The sequence below is a fragment of the Bombina bombina genome, chromosome 6 (assembly GCF_027579735.1).
Source record: "Bombina bombina isolate aBomBom1 chromosome 6, aBomBom1.pri, whole genome shotgun sequence".
NCBI classification, from domain to species: domain Eukaryota; kingdom Metazoa; phylum Chordata; class Amphibia; order Anura; family Bombinatoridae; genus Bombina; species Bombina bombina.
The window spans coordinates 273,636,650-273,657,753 of NC_069504.1; the positions used below are offsets into that span (position 1 = coordinate 273,636,650).

General features: G+C 40.8%; 1 protein-coding gene across 3 annotated transcripts in view; it reads right to left on the reverse strand.

The window, feature by feature from the left end:
• Positions 1–21,104, reverse strand: part of LOC128662856 (adipocyte plasma membrane-associated protein) — a 284,431-nt gene that overhangs the window by 214,551 nt on the left and 48,776 nt on the right. For all 3 annotated transcript variants that reach the window (XM_053716861.1, XM_053716862.1, XM_053716860.1), the window contains exons 2-3: positions 14,465–14,554; positions 13,655–13,773 (exon numbers count right to left, since the gene is read on the reverse strand). In XM_053716861.1, coding sequence (XP_053572836.1) covers positions 13,655–13,773; positions 14,465–14,554 — 209 coding nt within the window. The remainder of the gene's footprint in view (positions 1–13,654; positions 13,774–14,464; positions 14,555–21,104) is intronic.

Sequence of the window (21,104 nt, forward strand, 5' to 3'; positions counted from 1 at the left end):
CCTTGTCCCAAGGGAATCCTTTAGATTCACACCAACAGATATATTTTTTCCAAATTTTGTGGTAAATCTTTCTAGTTACAGGCTTTCTGGCCTGAACAAGAGTATCGATAACAGAATCTGAGAACCCTCGCTTCGATAAGATCAAGCGTTCAATCTCCAAGCAGTCAGCTGGAGTGAAACCAGATTCGGATGTTCGAACGGACCCTGAACAAGAAGGTCTCGTCTCAAAGGTAGCTTCCAAGGTGGAGCCGATGACATATTCACCAGATCTGCATACCAAGTCCTGCGTGGCCACGCAGGAGCTATCAAGATCACCGACGCCCTCTCCTGATTGATCCTGGCTACCAGCCTGGGGATGAGAGGAAACGGCGGGAACACATAAGCTAGTTTGAAGGTCCAAGGTGCTACTAGTGCATCCACTAGAGCCGCCTTGGGATCCCTGGATCTGGACCCGTAGCAAGGAACTTTGAAGTTCTGACGAGAGGCCATCAGATCCATGTCTGGAATGCCCCACAGCTGAGTGACTTGGGCAAAGATTTCCGGATGGAGTTCCCACTCCCCCGGATGCAATGTCTGACGACTCAGAAAATCCGCTTCCCAATTTTCCACTCCTGGGATGTGGATAGCAGACAGGTGGCAGGAGTGAGACTCCGCCCATAGAATGATTTTGGTCACTTCTTCCATCGCTAGGGAACTCCTTGTTCCCCCCTGATGGTTGATGTACGCAACAGTTGTCATGTTGTCTGATTGAAACCGTATGAACTTGGCCCTCGCTAGCTGAGGCCAAGCCTTGAGAGCATTGAATATCGCTCTCAGTTCCAGAATATTTATCGGTAGAAGAGATTCTTCCCGAGACCAAAGACCCTGAGCTTTCAGGGATCCCCAGACCGCGCCCCAGCCCATCAGACTGGCGTCGGTCGTGACAATGACCCACTCTGGTCTGCGGAATGTCATCCCTTGTGACAGGTTGTCCAGGGACAGCCACCAACTGAGTGAGTCTCTGGTCCTCTGATTTACTTGTATCTTCGGAGACAAGTCTGTATAGTCCCCATTCCACTGACTGAGCATGCACAGTTGTAATGGTCTTAGGTGAATGCGCGCAAAAGGAACTATGTCCATTGCCGCTACCATCAAACCTATCACTTCCATGCACTGCGCTATGGAAGGAAGAGGAACGGAATGAAGTATCCGACAAGAGTCTAGAAGTTTCGTTTTTCTGGCCTCTGTCAGAAAAATCCTCATTTCTAAGGAGTCTATTATTGTTCCCAAGAAGGGAACCCTTGTTGACGGAGATAGAGAACTCTTTTCCACGTTCACTTTCCATCCGTGAGATCTGAGAAAGGCCAGGACAATGTCCGTGTGAGCCTTTGCTTGAGGAAGGGACGACGCTTGAATCAGAATGTCGTCCAAGTAAGGTACTACAGCAATGCCCCTTGGTCTTAGCACAGCTAGAAGGGACCCTAGTACCTTTGTGAAAATCCTTGGAGCAGTGGCTAATCCGAAAGGAAGCGCCACGAACTGGTAATGCTTGTCCAGGAATGCGAACCTTAGGAACCGATGATGTTCCTTGTGGATAGGAATATGTAGATACGCATCCTTTAAATCCACCGTGGTCATGAACTGACCTTCCTGGATGGAAGGAAGAATAGTTCGAATGGTTTCCATCTTGAACGATGGAACCTTGAGAAACTTGTTTAAGATCTTGAGATCTAAGATTGGTCTGAACGTTCCCTCTTTTTTGGGAACTATGAACAGATTGGAGTAGAACCCCATCCCTTGTTCTCCTAATGGAACAGGATGAATCACTCCCATTTTTAACAGGTCTTCTACACAATGTAAGAATGCCTGTCTTTTTATGTGGTCTGAAGACAACTGAGACCTGTGGAACCTCCCCCTTGGGGGAAGCCCTTTGAATTCCAGAAGATAACCTTGGGAGACTATTTCTAGCGCCCAAGGATCCAGAACATCTCTTGCCCAAGCCTGAGCGAAGAGAGAGAGTCTGCCCCCCACCAGATCCGGTCCCGGATCGGGGGCCAACATTTCATGCTGTCTTGGTAGCAGTGGCAGGTTTCTTGGCCTGCTTTCCCTTGTTCCAGCCTTGCATTGGTCTCCAAGCTGGCTTGGCTTGAGAAGTATTACCCTCTTGCTTAGAGGACGTAGCACTTTGGGCTGGTCCGTTTCTACGAAAGGGACGAAAATTAGGTTTATTTTTTGCCTTGAAAGGCAGATCCTGAGGAAGGGCGTGGCCCTTACCCCCAGTGATATCAGAGATAATCTCTTTCAAGTCAGGGCCAAACAGCGTTTTCCCCTTGAAAGGAATGTTAAGTAGCTTGTTCTTGGAAGACGCATCAGCTGACCAAGATTTCAACCAAAGCGCTCTGCGCGCCACAATAGCAAACCCAGAATTCTTAGCCGCTAACCTAGCCAATTGCAAAGTGGCGTCTAGGGTGAAAGAATTAGCCAATTTGAGAGCATTGATTCTGTCCATAATCTCCTCATAAGGAGGAGAATTACTATCGACCGCCTTTATCAGCTCATCGAACCAGAAACACGCGGCTGTAGCGACAGGGACAATGCATGAAATTGGTTGTAGAAGGTAACCCTGCTGAACAAACATCTTTTTAAGTAAACCTTCTAATTTTTTATCCATAGGATCTTTGAAAGCACAACTATCCTCTATGGGTATAGTGGTGCGTTTGTTTAAAGTGGAAACCGCTCCCTCGACCTTGGGGACTGTCTGCCATAAGTCCTTTCTGGGGTCGACCATAGGAAACAATTTTTTAAATATGGGGGGAGGGACGAAAGGAATACCGGGCCTTTCCCATTCTTTATTAACAATGTCCGCCACCCGCTTGGGTATAGGAAAAGCTTCTGGGAGCCCCGGGACCTCTAGGAACTTGTCCATTTTACATAGTTTCTCTGGGATGACCAACTTGTCACAATCATCCAGAGTGGATAATACCTCCTTAAGCAAAATGCGGAGATGTTCCAACTTAAATTTAAACGTAATCACATCAGGTTCAGCTTGTTGAGAAATGTTCCCTGAATCAGTAATTTCTCCCTCAGACAAAACCTCCCTGGCCCCATCAGACTGGTTTAGGGGCCCTTCAGAACCATTATTATCAGCGTCGTCATGCTCTTCAGTATCTAAAACAGAGCAGTCGCGCTTACGCTGATAAGTGTTCATTTTGGCTAAAATGTTTTTGACAGAATTATCCATTACAGCCGTTAATTGTTGCATAGTAAGGAGTATTGGCGCGCTAGATGTACTAGGGGCCTCCTGAGTGGGCAAGACTCGTGTAGACGAAGGAGGGAATGATGCAGTACCATGCTTACTCCCCTCACTTGAGGAATCATCTTGGGCATCATTGTCATTGTCACATAAATCACATTTATTTAAATGAATAGGAATTCTGGCTTCCCCACATTCAGAACACAGTCTATCTGGTAGTTCAGACATGTTAAACAGGCATAAACTTGATATCAAAGTACAAAAAACGTTTTAAAATAAAACCGTTACTGTCACTTTAAATTTTAAACTGAACACACTTTATTACTGCAATTGCGAAAAAATATGAAGGAATTGTTCAAAATTCACCAAATTTTCACCACAGTGTCTTAAAGCCTTAAAAGTATTGCACACCAAATTTGGAAGCTTTAACCCTTAAAATAACGGAACCGGAGCCGTTTTTAACTTTAACCCCTTTACAGTCCCTGGTATCTGCTTTGCTGAGACCCAACCAAGCCCAAAGGGGAATACGATACCAAATGACGCCTTCAGAAAGTCTTTTCTAAGTATCAGAGCTCCTCTCACATGCGACTGCATGTCATGCCTCTCAAAAACAAGTGCGCAACACCGGCGCGAAAATGAGGCTCTGCTTATGATTTGGGAAAGCCCCTAAAGAATAAGGTGTCTAAAACAGTGCCTGCCGATATTATTATATCAAAATACCCAGATTAAATGATTCCTCAAGGCTAAATATGTGTTAATAATGAATCGATTTAGCCCAGAAAAAGTCTACAGTCTTAATAAGCCCTTGTGAAGCCCTTATTTACGATCTTAATAAACATGGCTTACCGGATCCCATAGGGAAAATGACAGCTTCCAGCATTACATCGTCTTGTTAGAATGTGTCATACCTCAAGCAGCAAGAGACTGCTCACTGTTCCCCCAACTGAAGTTAATTGCTCTCAACAGTCCTGTGTGGAACAGCCATGGATTTTAGTGACGGTTGCTAAAATCATTTTCCTCATACAAACAGAAATCTTCATCTCTTTTCTGTTTCTGAGTAAATAGTACATACCAGCACTATTTTAAAATAACAAACTCTTGATTGAATAATAAAAACTACAGTTAAACACTAAAAAACTCTAAGCCATCTCCGTGGAGATGTTGCCTGTACAACGGCAAAGAGAATGACTGGGGTAGGCGGAGCCTAGGAGGGATCATGTGACCAGCTTTGCTGGGCTCTTTGCCATTTCCTGTTGGGGAAGAGAATATCCCACAAGTAAGGATGACGCCGTGGACCGGACACACCTATGTTGGAGAAAGTATCAAATTTGTAAAATTTGGCAAAAGTGTGCAGTGAAGACCAAGTCGCTGCCTTACATATCTGGTCAACAGAAGCCTCGTTCTTGAAGGCCCATGTGGAAGCCACAGCCCTAGTGGAGTGAGCTGTAATTTTTTTCAGGAGGTTGCCGTCCGGCAGTCTCATAAGCCAATCGGATAATACTTTTAAGCCAAAAGGAAAGAGAGGTAGAAGTCGCTTTTTGACCTCTCCTTTTACCAGAATAAACAACAAACAAGGAAGATGTTTGTCTGAAATCTTTAGTAGCCTCTAAATAGAACTTTAGAGCACGGACAACGTCCAAATTGTGTAACAAACGTTCCTTCTTTGAAACTGGATTCGGACACAAAGAAGGTACAACTATCTCCTGGTTAATATTTTTGTTAGAAACAACCTTAGGAAGAAAACCAGGCTTAGTACGCAAAACCACCTTATCTGCATGGAACACCAGATAGGGCGGAGAACACTGCAGAGCAGATAACTCTGAAACTCTTCTAGCAGAAGAAATTGCAACTAAAAACAAAACTTTCCAAGATAGTAACTTAATATCTATGGAATGTAAAGGTTCAAACGGAACCCCTTGAAGAACTGAAAGAACTAGATTTAGACTCCAGGGAGGAGTCAAAGGTCTGTAAACAGGCTTGATCCTAACCAGAGCCTGAACAAAAGCTTGAACATCTGGCACAGCTGCCAGTCTTTTGTGTAATAAGACAGATAAAGCAGAGATCTGTCCCTTTAGAGAACTTGCAGATAATCCTTTCTCCAAACCTTCTTGTAGAAAGGAGAGAATCTTAGGAATTTTTATCTTATTCCATGGGAATCCTTTGGATTCACACCAACAGATATATTTTTTCCATATTTTATGGTAAATTTTTCTAGTTACAGGTTTTCTGGCCTGAACCAGAGTATCTATAACAGAATCTGAAAACCCACGCTTTGATAGAATCAAGCGTTCAATCTCCAAGCCGTCAGTTGGAGGGAGACCAGATTTGGATGTTCGAATGGACCCTGAACAAGAAGGTCCTGTCTCAAAGGTAGCTTCCATGGTGGAGCCGATGACATATTCACCAGGTCTGCATACCAAGTCCTGCGTGGCCACGCAGGAGCTATCAAGATCACCGAGGCCCTCTCCTGATTGATCCTGGCTACCAGCCTGGGAATGAGAGGAAACGGTGGGAATACATAAGCTAGGTTGAAGGTCCAAGGTGCTACTAGTGCATCTACTAGAGTCGCCTTGGGATCCCTGGATCTGGACCCGTAGCAAGGAACTTTGAAGTTCTGACGAGACGCCATCAGATCCATGTCTGGAATGCCCCATAATTGAGTTATTTGGGCAAAGATTTCCGGATGGAGTTCCCACTCCCCCGGATGGAATGTCTGACGACTCAGAAAATCTGCTTCCCAATTTTCCACTCCTGGGATGTGGATCGCAGACAAGTGGCAGGAGTGATCCTCCGCCCATTGAATTATTTTGGTCACTTCTTTCATCGCCAGGGAACTCTTTGTTCCCCCCTGATGATTGATATATGCAACGGTCGTCATGTTGTCTGATTGGAACCTTATGAATTTGGCCTTTGCTAGTTGAGGCCAAGCTCTGAGAGCATTGAATATCGCTCTCAGTTCCAGAATGTTTATCGGGAGAAGAGACTCTTCCCGAGACCATAGACCCTGAGCTTTCAGGGATTCCCAGACCGCGCCCCAGCCCACTAGACTGGCGTCGGTCGTGACAATGACCCACTCTGGCCTGCGGAAGCTCATTCCCTGGGACAGATGGTCCAGGGTCAGCCACCAACGGAGTGAATCTCTGGTTTTTTGATCTACTTGAATCATTGGAGACAAGTCTGTATAATCCCCATTCCACTGTTTGAGCATGCACAGTTGTAATGGTCTTAGATGAATTCGTGCAAAAGGAACTATGTCCATTGTTGCAACCATCAATCCTACTACTTCCATGAACTGCGCTATGGAAGGACGAGGAACAGAATGAAGCACTTGACAAGAGCTTAGAAGTTTTGATTTTCTGACCTCTGTCAGAAAAATCCTCATTTCTAAGGAATCTATTATTGTTCCCAAGAAGGGAACTCTTGTTGACGGGGACAGAGAACTTTTTTCTTTGTTCACCTTCCATCCGTGAGATCTGAGAAAGGCTAGAACGATGTCCGTATGAGCCTTTGCTTTTGACAGGGACGACGCTTGTATTAGAATGTCGTCCAAGTAAGGTACTACTGCAATGCCCCTTGGTCTTAGAATCGCTAGAAGGGACCCTAGCACCTTTGTGAAAATCCTTGGAGCAGTGGCTAATCCGAATGGGAGGGCCACAAACTGGTAATGTTTGTCCAGAAAAGCGAACCTTAGGAACTGATGATGTTCTTTGTGGATAGGAATATGTAGGTACGCATCCTTTAGATCCACGGTAGTCATAAATTGACTTTCCTGGATGGTGGGTAGAATCGTTCGAATAGTTTCCATTTTGAACGATGGTACCCTGAGAAATTTGTTTAGGATCTTCAAATCCAAAATTGGTCTGAACGTTCCCTCTTTTTTGGGAACTACGAACAGATTGGAATAAAATCCCATACCTTGTTCCTTTATTGGAACTGGGTGTATCACTCCCATCTTTAACAGGTCTTCTACACAATGTAAGAATTCCTGTCTCTTTATTTGGTTTGAGGATAAGTGAGACTTGTGAAACCTTCCCCTTGGGGGTAGTTCCTTGAATTCCAGGAGATAACCTTGAGAAACTATTTCTAGCGCCCAAGGATCCTGAACATCTCTTGCCCAAGCCTGAGCAAAGAGAGAGAGTCTGCCCCCCACCAGATCCGGTCCCGGATCGGTGGCTACTCCTTCATGCTGTTTTGTTAGCAGTGGCAGGCTTCTTGGCCTGCTTACCCTTGTTCCAGCCTTGCATTGGTTTCCAGGCTGGTTTGGGTTGTGAGGCATTACCCTCTTGCTTAGAGGATGCAGAATTAGAGGCTGGTCCGTTTCTGCGAAAGGGACGAAAATTAGGCTTATTTTTAGCCTTAAAAGACCTATCCTGTGGAAGGGCATGGCCCTTTCCCCCAGTGATGTCTGAAATAATCTCTTTCAATTCTGGTCCAAATAAAGTTTTACCTTTGAAAGGGATGTTAAGCAATTTTTTCTTGGATGACACATCCGCTGACCAAGACTTTAGCCAAAGCGCTCTGCGCGCCACGATAGCAAACCCTGAATTTTTCGCCGCTAATCTGGCTAATTGCAAAGCGGCATCTAAAATAAAAGAGTTAGCCAATTTAAGTGCGTGAACTCTGTCCATAACCTCCTCATATGGAGTTTCTCTACTGAGCGACTTTTCTAGTTCCTCGAACCAGAACCACGCTGCCGTAGTGACAGGAACAATGCATGAAATTGGTTGTAGAAGGTAGCCTTGCTGTACAAAAATCTTTTTAAGCAAACCCTCCAATTTTTTATCCATAGGATCTTTGAAAGCACAACTATCTTCGATAGGAATAGTAGTGCGTTTGTTTAGAGTAGAAACTGCCCCCTCGACCTTAGGGACTGTCTGCCATAAGTCCTTTCTGGGGTCGACCATAGGAAATAATTTCTTAAATATAGGGGGGGGGAACAAAAGGTATGCCAGGCTTTTCCCACTCCTTATTTACTATGTCCGCCACCCGCTTGGGTATAGGAAAAACGTCGGGGAGCACCGGAACCTCTAGGAACCTGTCCATCTTGCATAATTTCTCTGGAATGACCAAATTGTCACAATCATCCAGAGTAGATAACACCTCCTTAAGCAGTGTGCGGAGATGTTCTAATTTAAATTTAAATGTCACAACATCAGGTTCAGCTTGATGAGAAATTTTTCCTGAATCTGAAATTTCTCCATCAGACAAAACCTCCCTCATGGCCCCTTCAGATTGGTGTGAGGGTATGACAGAACAATTATCATCAGCGCCCTCTTGCTCTTCAGTGTTTAAAACAGAGCAATCGCGCTTTCTCTGATAAGTAGGCATTTTGGATAAAAGATTTGCTATGGAGTTATCCATTACAGCCGTTAATTGTTGCATGGTAATAAGTATTGGCGCACTAGATGTACTAGGGGCCTCCTGCATGGGCAAAACTGGTGTAGACACAGTAGGAGATGATGTAGTATCATGTTTACTCCCCTCATTTGAGGAATCATCTTGGGCAATATCATTATCTGTGGCAGTACTGTCCTTACTTTGTTTGGACGCAATGGCACAATTATCACATAAATTTAAATGGGGAGACACATTGGCTTTCATACATATAGAACATAGCTTATCTGAAGGTACAGACATGTTAAACATCCTTAAACTTGTCAACAAAGCACAAAAAACGTTTTAAAATAAAACCGTTACTGTCACTTTAAATTTCAAACAGAAAACACTTTATTACTGAATATGTGAAAAAGTATGAAGGAATCGTTCAAAAATTACCAAATTTTCACCACAGTGTCTTAAAGCCTTAAAAGTATTGCACACCAAATTTCAGAGCTTTAACCCTTAAAATAACGGAACCGGAGCCGTTTTTAAATTTAACCCCTATACAGTCCCAGCTATAGTCTTTGCTAAGACCCAACCAAGCCCTGAGGGGAATACGATACCAAATGACGCCTTCTAGAAGCTTTTTCAGAGATTTTTAGATCCTCACACATGCATCTGCATGCCCTGCTCTCAAAAAACAACTGCGCATTAATGGCGCGAAAATGAGGCTCAGTCTATAACTAGAAAGGCCCCCTGACTGAAAAAGGTGACCAACACAGTGCCTGCCGTTTTATAAGCGTTCCCCAAGATTATAAATGCCAATTGTTAGCCTAAATCTGAATAATATGCCCAAATAAAGCAATCGATTTAGCCCATAAAAATGTCTACCAGTTTTTTAGCCCATATTAAGCCCTTTATTCTGTTTGTTTGACTAAGAAAATGGCTTACCGGTCCCCATGAGGGGAAATGACAGCCTTCCAGCATTACACAGTCTTGTTAGAAATATGGCTAGTCATACCTTAAGCAGAAAAGTCTGCTAACTGTTTCCCCCAACTGAAGTTACTTCATCTCAACAGTCCTATGTGGAAACAGCAATCGATTTTAGTTACTGTCTGCTAACATCATCTTCCTCTTACAAACAGAAATCTTCATCCTTTTCTGTTTCAGAGTAAATAGTACATACCAGCACTATTTAAAAATAACAAACACTTGATAGAAGAATAAAAACTACATTTAAACACCAAAAAACTCTTAACCATCTCCGTGGAGATGTTGCCTGTGCAACGGCAAAGAGAATGACTGGGGTGGGCGGAGCCTAGGAGGGATCATGTGACCAGCTTTGCTGGGACTCTTTGCCATTTCCTGTTGGGGAAGAGAATATCCCACAAGTAAGGATGACGCCGTGGACCGGACACACCAATGTTGGAGAAAGTGTGCGCTGCGTCTGGGGAGAAGGAGCCCGCCCCCTATGACGTCACAATAGGGAACACGTGCCGATCTCAAGTGTTAGAAAAAGAAACGGAATAAATACCGTTAACCACACAACAACATAACAGAAAACCCTTAAAACTGCGGGTTTCTGACTGAGCCACCAATAAAATATCCATACCAGAACCGTTTGTAAGTTATTCCTCCAGGTCCCTTACACTAACAAACCTCTCTTAGGACTAAGTCCTATCCCACACAGTGCCCTGCCATCCTGTCTAAATCATCCTTGCCTCAGGAAGATGTTTGTCCCAGTTTAAGATGCAGAATAAATTCTTAAGTGCCAGGGTTCTCTGTATAAGAAATAAAATGGCACTTACCTGCACCCTTGCCCGTCCGACAGGGAGACAGCACCAAGAATTAGAGGAAGCCGCTGCTCACAGAGTCCTGAATGAAAGGATGAACAGAGTAAGTCTACTCTGGCATACTATAGAAGGGCAGCAAAAAATGTCAGGAAAACACAGTGAGGCCCACCCCACAAGTTCCTAACTGCTTAATGCTACCACAGCCCTACTGAAGAGACTAACGTGAAATATAGCTAAACCCAGCTTGACAGGGAAGGTCAGAGCAAACCTACTCAGGCTTCCAAAATAATAAAATCTTGATAGAAGAATCTTTAACAGACACCTAAACATTTCATCTCCTTCTTGTACCTAAGGCAAAGAGAATGGGGGTTGTGGGAAGGGAAGTGATATTTAACAGCTTTGCCGTGGTGCTCTTTGCCTCCTCCTGCTGGCTAAGAGTGATATTTCCAACAGTAATTGATGATCGTGGACTCACCGTGTCTTAAGAAAGAAATAGAATACACTCTGGTTACCAAATGTCACAGCACAAGACCCCAATACAGTGTCTAACTAATTATAGGACTCCCCCTCTCTTGCACTTAAAGTAGTCGAAATGCTGACTAATCCTCAGATACTCCTGTTTATTATTGTTACTTGTTTACATTCTTGAACACCTAATGGAATTATGGTATTGCTATTTTCAATAGATAAGGAATTGTCCATTGTATAAAAATAATACATTTTAAAAAATAAAAAAAAAAACAGACATGAAACCCAAAATTTTCCTTTCTTGATTCAGATGGAGTATGTAGTTTTAAAAAACTTTCAAAATGAATTCTATTATCAAATTTTCTTTGTTCCTTTGGTATCTTTTGTTGAAAAGCAGGGACATAACCTCAGGAGCCTGCCCACTTTTGGAGAACTATATGGCAGCTGTTTTCCAAGAATGTTAAACTTTGCAAGAGCACTAGATGGCAGAACTATTTCCTGTCATGTAGTACTCCAGTCACATATCTAGGTATCTCTTCAACAAATACCATTGGAACAGAGCAAATATGATAACCAAAGTAAATTGAAAACCTTTTCAAAATTGTGTGCTCTGTCTGAATTATAAAAGACAAATGTTTGGGTTGGGTATCCCATTAAGTATGCAATAAAGTCAAACAACTTACAAAGCAAATCGATAAAATAATACAATCTATACATTTAAATAAAGTGCAAAGCAATCAACGACATGCCTAATATTTTATTTCATGTGTGTATTCGTTTTCCTTTTTTTCATAAGTTGATCTTGATTAACTATCTTTTGTGTTACTTAAAACTTTTAGCAAAACCTCAAAATTCTACATATGTAGAGGAACACAGTCTGAACCTGCCAAATGAAAGCAATACATAATCTGCCAAGTCACATAGGACAGACACAAAATACAGGTGAAGGGAATAAAAAAAGAGTGGTGAGTTTTCTGTCCATTTGAGAAATATTCTCAGTCAACAAAAGGTTTATTGGGAAAAACTAAATAAAAGATGAAAAGAACGAGGGCAGAAGGGTGATGCACATAAAAACATATTTAAACCTTTAATTAAAAAATGTTGATTGGGATGGTTTGACCGTATTCTGCACGCTGTTGTGTGTGAGCAGGTGGGGGAAAAGATACAAATGAAGAATGTGTTTAGTCGTAAAAAAAGGAAGAATAAAGATAAGAAGTGAGGGAATTAAAGGCAGGTTTAGGTTATTAATTATTAAAACATTATAGGTTTAGCCCAGTGCCCCAGCTAAACTTTACCCCTGTGAACCCTAAGGTTAAATCTTGTCATGTGCTGACATGTATAATCATTTCATTCTTTTAAGTTTCTTTTACAGGTCAGTGACTGAAAGTATCAAAGAACAAAGCCCCTTTGATGTCTTCGGCCACTGACCTACACGTTATGAAGAAATAGAGGGCATTTATCTCTGCAGCTTTTATTTATTTGTACAGAGATTCAGCTACTATGTATTACTATGTGATCTGCCCGATTGCAGTTCTTTCAGCATTGCTTCCGCTTATTACTTTAGCATTTTTTTTTTTTTTAAAGCATAGCTCCCACAGGATTTAAATCCCCAAACTGCCTGACTACCCATAACCCAGCACCTTTACCCATAAATCCTTTACCCATAAATACCCAATCAAGAAGAACACGCAATACAAAAGTGCTTGTGTGGGATGTGTATTTTGATTATGTTAATAACATTAAAGAGACATATAATACCCATTTTCTTTTCTTTCATGATTTAAATAGTGAAAACTATTTAACCCCTTAACGACCATGAAGTACCCTGCATGTCGCTGGTCATTAAGAGATTGTCTGGATATAATAGCGCAGGTCCTCCCTCCTGCAGGCTTGCTAAAATCATGGCAAGACCGCACTTTTGAAAAATTCACCCCCATAGAAGGAGTTAAACAACTTTCCATAGTTCCATTAAAGGGACAGTCTAGGCCAAAATAAACGTTCATGATTCAGATAGAGCATGTAATTTTAAACAATTTTCCAATTTACTTTTATCACCAATTTTGCTTTGTTCTCTTGGTATTCTTAGTTGAAAGCTTAACCTAGGAGGTTTCTTAGACCTTGAAGCCCACCTCTTTCAGATTGCATTTTAACAGTTTTTCACCACTAGAGGGTGTTAGTTCACGTATTTCATATAGATAACACTGTGCTCGTGCACGAGAAGTTATCTGGGAGCAGGCACTGATTGGCTAAACTGCAAGTCTGTCAAAAGAACTGAAAAAAGGGGCAGTTTGCAGAGGCTTAGATACAAGATAATCACAGAGGTTAAAAGTATATTATTATAACTGTGTTGGTTATGCAAAACTGGGAAATGGGTAATAAAGGGATTATCTATCTTTTAAAACAATAACAATTCTGGTGTAGACTGTCCCTTTAACTAATTTGCTTCATTCTCTTGATATCCTTTGTTGAAGAAACAGCAAGGCACGTGGGTGAGACAATAGCATGAGGCATATATGTGTGCATATATGTGTGCAGCCACCAATTAGCAGCTCCCGAGCTTACCTTAGGTATGCTTTTCAACATAGAATAACAAAAGAAGAAAACAAAATTAGGTGATAAAAGTAAATTGGAAAGTTGTTTCAAATTGGATGTTCTCCCTAAATCATGAAAGAAAACATTTGGGTTTCATGTCCCTTTAAATGTATAAAATTCAATAAATTTTAAAAGAACATAATATAAACTGAATTATTTCCAGAGCAAGCCCATAATTAAACAATGTCCACTTCCATCCTTACAAAAACAAATGTACTAATTATTGTAGCTGGTGAGCAGGTTATATTACCTTCATTATCAGTGGTAAAGGACTCCGGTCCTTTCAGCTGCCCATAAAATAGTCTTCTACCTTGATGTAGTTTTCTGTTTATTGTCAAAGGGCCAATGAGAGGTGGAGGTTTGTTGAACCTGGAAAAATGAACATCTGTGCAGTATAAACAATCACCTTATAAATCTATGTCAGGGGTCGGTTCCTTCTAATTTATCAAACTGTGCAAATAATGTTTCATTAAATAAAAAGTTTGCAAATATATGTAACATTGTTATAATAATGTCACATACACAAATCCAGATGTTTTAAAAATGATAAAATCATGAAAATTGGGAATCTAAAGGCTTCCAATCATACATAAAACCCAATGTACTTCTATTATCTATTTTCTTTTGTTCTTTTGGTATCCTTTATTGAAAAGCATAGCTAGCTAGGCTTAAGGGCTAATTGATAGCTGCACATTTAGGCCTTGTATAATTGGCTCACCCATGCTCATTTCTGTTTCTTAATCAAAGGATACCAGTAGACTGAAGAACATTAGATAATATAAGTAAATTGGAAAGTTGTTTAAAATTGTATTCGCTATCTGAATCAAGACAGAAAAATGTTCATGTCCTTCTAACAAACAGCACAACACTGTTACAGTTTAGTTTATGCAATCCATTTGAAACCACTGGTATGGTACAAGTCCTGATCAGATGTACAAAATGTTCCTCATTTATATTCTTTAGACTAGGGAAGGTGCAACACAGCTGCTGTCCTGATGACTGACAAGATAGACAATAAAAATAAAATATGTCAGCTCATTCATTACCTGTAGGTACTTACATAAATGGTTCTGGATCAATAGGAGATGGTAATAGGTAAATGCCAAAAGCAGCCGCAAGAACAGCTACCGAAAAACCACATTTGAGATACCTGAAAAAACAGGAACTATTATTAATAATAGTATAAATAATAAAAGGCATGCTGGACAAAACAATGTACTTTCCATAAATAACAGCCCGCACTTTATAACCGCATTAGTTTCACTGCTTAATGTCGTTAGGCTGTTCCATGCCGTCCTAACAGCACTGGGCTTTAACGCTGTTAGAAAGGCATAGAACATCCTACATTTTTGGCATCATGCACCCTCCTCCTTTTGCTTAAAGGGAAATAGGACTGGCGGGCATGCCTAGCATTGTGGGCACCCCCATGATCTGATCCCAGCCTTGAAATCACATGATCGCATCAATAATCACATGATTTAATTTATCAAGCAAGTGTTTACATTGCCATGGGCATGAAAGGTTTAAAAGGGACAGTAAACACCATGTAATTACAAGACATTTTTGTTCTGTTGCTATAAAAAAAACATATCAGTCAAGTCTCAACGTTTTTAAAACAAATGAACATCCTTTTTACTGCAATTATTATTACTACAATAGCTAAACTCCACCCACCATTTGCCTCTTTTGGAGCCAATCAGGGCTTTAGTCCACAGACAATAAGTCTAGCCACTGTCAAATGCTGTAACTGACTCTTCCATTTTGCTTTTAAAGGGATAGTCTAGTCAAAATTAAACTTTCATGATTCAGATAGAATGTTGCTTAAAATTGCATACTCTAATTTACTCCTATTATCAATTTTTCTCTTGATATCTTTATTTGAATGTAAGCTTAGGAGCTGGCCCATTTTTGATTCAGCACCTGGGTGGCGCTTGCCGATTGGTGGCTACATTTACACACCAATCAGAAAGTTCTGAACCAAAAATGGGCCTGCTCCTATGCTTACATTTTTGCATTTTCAAATAAAGATACCAAGAGAACAAAGAACATTTGACAATAGGAGTAAATTAGAAAGTTGCTTAAAATTGCCTGCTCTATCCTAATCATGAAAGTTTTATTTTGAATAGACTACACATATTATATACAGTTTTCACTAAATGGACTTTCTAAAGATACCATTATTTTAATCATATTTTACAATTTACTATAAAAAAAATTATGAAAAAAATTCAAAATTTTGTCCTGAGTTTAGAAATACCCAATGTTTACATGTTCTTTGCTTTTTTGCAAGTTATAGGGCAATAAGTACAAGTAGCACTTTGCTATTCCCAAACAATTTTTTTTTTTTTTTAAATTAGCTATAGTTACATTGTAACACTGATATCTGTCAGGAATCCCAGAATAACCCTACACATGTATATATTTTTTTTAAAAGAAGACAACCTAAGGTATTAAACTTAGGGTATTTTGACTCTTTTCATGCAACCATTTTACCACCAATCTATGTAAAAGTTTGGGGGGGAAAAAGTGGTGATTTTTTTGACAAAATAGCAATTCAAGAATACATGTACTGAGAACGTTAAGGGTTCTGCCAAATAACACCCCAATATGTATTCAGCAACATCTCCTGAGTACAGTGATACCACCCATGAATATGTGTGTTGGGTTCTCTGGGGGCTAAAAGGCCTCATTTTTAGGGAGCGCATTCCAGTTTTCCAACTTGGATTTTTCACATCTGTCATCATGCGCCCATGTCCCTTTTTCGACATTTCTGAAGCCGGCCAATGTAATTTACCCCCATCAAACCATATATTTTTGAAAAGTAGACACCCTAGGCTATTTGAAAAGCTGGTATTTTAACACTTTCCATGCATTAATTCAACCACCAGTAATTGTCAAACATTTGTGTAGTCATTTCTTGTGTGTTATTTTTTATACACATTGTACTTTAGGCATGGAGTCTTAATTCCTGTTATGTCTTACTGCCAAATAACACCTCAATATGTGTTCAACAACATCTCCTGAGTACAGTGATACCACCTATGAATAGGTTTGTCAGGTTCTCAGGGGTTAAAAGGCCTTGTTTTTAGGGGCGCATTCCAGTTTTCCAACTTGGAATTTTTACATCTGTCATCCGCCAGTCTTTGTCAAACTTTTGGGTAGTCATTTTTTTTGTGTTATTTTTCATACATATTGTACTTTAGGCATGGATTCTCAGTTCCTGTTATGTGCTACTGCCAAAGAACACCCCAATATTTGTTCAGCAATATCTTCTGAGTACAATGATACCACCTATGCATAGATTTGTTAGGTTGTTTGGGGTTTGCAATGCCAAACTTCTGACATGTGTTTGTGATTTTGTCAAATTTAACATATATTCTTTACCTATTTTCTTTTGGGGGGCCTTTTGACATGCACCAATTTATTTGCTCACCATGAACGTACATATATTTCAGAAGTTGAGACCCCAAGGTATTGTATATGGGGTGTTTTGATGCCTTTGATGCAACTGTTTTAGCCAAACAAAATTGTAGAAAGTGTGTGTGGTATTTTTTTATTTGTACACACACATTCCTTTTTGGCTGTGATTTAGGAGAGTCTGTTGTAAGTTATTGCAAGAAAATACTCCAGGTTGTTTTCTGCAAGACCTTCTAAGTACACCTATGCCCCCCATGCATAGGTTTGCCAGGATTTTGGGAAGGTTCTGTTACAATTTTTTTACTTGTAATTTTAGTTAAAAAAGTGAGAGTATTTCTTCTGATAGGCCTATCTTTAGCTTGGGGCCTATCCCATACCCCAGTTTTATTTATTGCCATGAAAGTGTATATATTTGAAATGTTGACACCCCAAGGTATTGTATATGGAGTGCTTTGATGCAACCGTTTTAGCCCAAATCAATTGAGAAAGTGTATGGTGGCAATTTTTCAATTTTCATTTTCACACACACATTGCTTTTTGACTATGATTTAGGAGAGCCTGTTGTAAATTATTGCAAGAAAACACTCCAGGTTGTTTTCTGCAAGACCTTCTGAGTACACCTACAGGTGAAACTCGAAAAATTAGAATATCGTGCAAAAGTTCATTTATTTCACTAATGCAGCTTAAAAGGTGACACTAATACAGGGAGTGCAGAATTATTAGGCAAATTAGTATTTTGACCACATCATCCTCTTTATGCATGTTGTTTTACTCCAAGCTGTATAGGCTCGAAAGCCTACTACCAATTAAGCATATTAGGTGATGTGCATCTCTGTAATGAGAAGGGGTGTGGTCTAATGACATCAACACCCTATATCAGGTGTGCATAATTATTAGGCAACTTCCTTTCCTTTGGCAAAATGGGTCAAAAGAAGGACTTGACAGGCTCAGAAAAGTCAAAAATAGTGAGATATCTTGCAGAGGGATGCAGCACTCTTAAAATTGCAAAGCTTCTGAAGCATGATCATCGAACAATCAAGCGTTTCATTCAAAATAGTCAACAGGGTCGCAAGAAGCGTGTGGAAAAACCAACGCGCAAAATAACTGCCCATGAACTGAGAAAAGTCAAGCGTGCAGCTGCCAAGATGCCACTTGCCACCAGTTTGGCCATATTTCAGAGCTGCAACATCACTGGAGTGCCCAAAAGCACAAGGTGTGCAATACTCAGAGACATGGCCAAGGTAAGAAAGGCTGAAAGACGATCACCACTGAACAAGACACACAAGCTGAAACGTCAAGACTGGGCCAAGAAATATCTCAAGACTGATTTTTCTAAGGTTTTATGGACTGATGAAATGAGAGTGAGTCTTGATGGGCCAGATGGATGGGCCCGTGGCTGGATTGGTAAAGGGCAGAGAGCTCCAGTCCGACTCAGACGCCAGCAAGGTGGAGGTGGAGTACTGGTTTGGGCTGGTATCATCAAAGATGAGCTTGTGGGGCCTTTTCGGGTTGAGGATGGAGTCAAGCTCAACTCCCAGTCCTACTGCCAGTTTCTGGAAGACACCTTCTTCAAGCAGTGGTACAGGAAGAAGTCTGCATCCTTCAAGAAAAACATGATTTTCATGCAGGACAATGCTCCATCACACGCGTCCAAGTACTCCACAGCGTGGCTGGCAAGAAAGGGTATAAAAGAAGAAAATCTAATGACATGGCCTCCTTGTTCACCTGATCTGAACCCCATTGAGAACCTGTGGTCCATCATCAAATGTGAGATTTACAAGGAGGGAAAACAGTACACCTCTCTGAACAGTGTCTGGGAGGCTGTGGTTGCTGCTGCACGCAATGTTGATGGTGAACAGATCAAAACACTGACAGAATCCATGGATGGCAGGCTTTTGAGTGTCCTTGCAAAGAAAGGTGGCTATATTGGTCACTGATTTGTTTTTGTTTTGTTTTTGAATGTCAGAAATGTATATTTGTGAATGTTGAGATGTTATATTGGTTTCACTGGTAAAAATAAATAATTGAAATGGGTATATATTTGTTTTTTGTTAAGTTGCCTAATAATTATGCACAGTAATAGTCACCTGCACACACAGATATCCCCCTAAAATAGCTATAACTAAAAACAAACAAAAAACTACTTCCAAAACTATTCAGCTTTGATATCAATGAGTTTTTTGGGTTCATTGAGAACATGGTTGTTGTTCAATAATAAAATTAATCCTCAAAAATACAACTTGCCTAATAATTCTGCACTCCCTGTATATGAGACTCATTACATGCAAAGTAAGATAGTTCAAGCTGTGATTTGTCATAATTGTGATGATTATGGCTTACAGCTCATGAAAACCCCAAATCCACAATCTCAGAAAATTAGAATATTGTGAAAAGGTGCAATATTCTAGGCTCAAAGTGTCCCACTCTAATCAGCTAATTAAGCCATAACACCTGCAAAGGGTTCCTGAGACTTTAAATGGTCTCTCAGTCTGGTTCAGTAGGAATCACAATCATGGGAAAGACTGCTGACCTGACAGTTTTGCAGAAAACCATCATTGACACCCTCCATAAGGAAGGAAAGCCTCAAAAAGGTAATTGCAAAAGAAGTTGGATGTTCCCAAAGTGCTGTATCAAAGCACATTAATAAAAAGTTATGTGGAAGGGAAAAGTGTGGAAGAAAAAGGTGCACAAGTAGCAGGGATGACCGTAGCCTGGAGAGGATTGTCAGGAAAAGGCCATTCAAAAGTGTTGGGGACTTTCACAAGAGCCACCACACACAGACGGATCCTGGACATGGGCTTCAAAATGTCGTATTCCTCTTGTCAAGCCACTCCTGAACAACAAACAATGTCAGAAGCGTCTTACCTGGGCTAAAGAAAAACAGACCTGGTCTGTTGCTCAGTGGTCCAAAGTCCTCTTTTCTGATGAGAGCAAATTTTGCATCTCATTTGGAAACCAAGGACCCAGAGTATGGAGGAAGAATGGAGAGGCATACACTGCAAGATGCTAGAAGTCCAGTGTGAAGTTTCCACAGTCTGTGTTGATTTGGGGAGCCATGTTATCTGCTGGTGTTGGTCCACTGTGCTTCATTAAGTCCTGGGTCAACGCAGCCGTCTACCAGGAGATTTTGGAGCACTTCATGCTTCCTTCCACAGACGAGCTCTATGGGGATGCTGACTTCATTTTCCAGCAGGACTTGGCACCTGCCCACACTGCCAAAAGCACCAAAACCTGCTTCAATGACTGTGAGATTACTGTGCTTGATTGGCCAGCAAACTCGCCTGACCTGAACCCCATAGAGAATCTATGGGGCATTGCCAAGAGAAAGATGAGAGACATGAGACCGAACAATGCAGAAGAGCTGAAGGGCGCTATTGAAGCATCCTGGTCTTCCATAACACCTCAGCAGTGCCACAGGCTGCTAGCTTACATGCCACACCTCATTGAGGCAGTAATTGCTGAAAAAGGGCCCAAACCAAGTACTGAGTATCTACAGTATGCATGCTTATACAGGGCCGGATTTACATCTCAGGTGCCTGTAGGCACAAAAACCTGAAGCGCCCCCCCCCACCCCCCCACCCCCCCTAGAAAAAAGTGGAAAAAATGAGGACTTTTTTTTATTATTATTTAGGACAACTAAAAATAAATATTAGATGTAAAATTACATTTTCCCTTTTATGGAGATACACAAATACACACACCAATTGCAATATTTGTTGTAATGGAAGCTACACCAAAAATCAATATTCACTTGACTCAAATGGCCATACAATTTCTATTATGTATAACAAAAACAAATCATGTTAAACTTTTAATGCAAAATATTCTAAAGAAAACCCTATTTAAAGGGACATCAAATGTGACAGTTTGCTGGGCATTTTATTATTGCACTAGTGCTTGCAGAGAAGTGTGTTAGCCTCTTGCAAAAGAGTTAAACACATAGTCAATGTCAGTTCTGAGACAGCAATACACATCTGTGCAGACCCAGATGGGCTCATAGGACATGTTTATTGACAAGCCATTAGTGTATTGCTTTTCTGGAGATGACTTTGACTATGTGCTTAACATTTTGTTGGAGTCAAACACAGTTTTGTGTAAACAATAGCAATATTAAAACTAGCAGCATGCAAGCTCATCACCATCAACAACCTGTGCAGCCAGTGGAAGAAAATATAAAATGTAGGGAAAAAAATCTTGTAAACTCTGATATTTTTGGTACAAACACACACAGATGTTACATTTATTTTGTTCTGAAATATAAATATCATATGATGTTGCTCTCA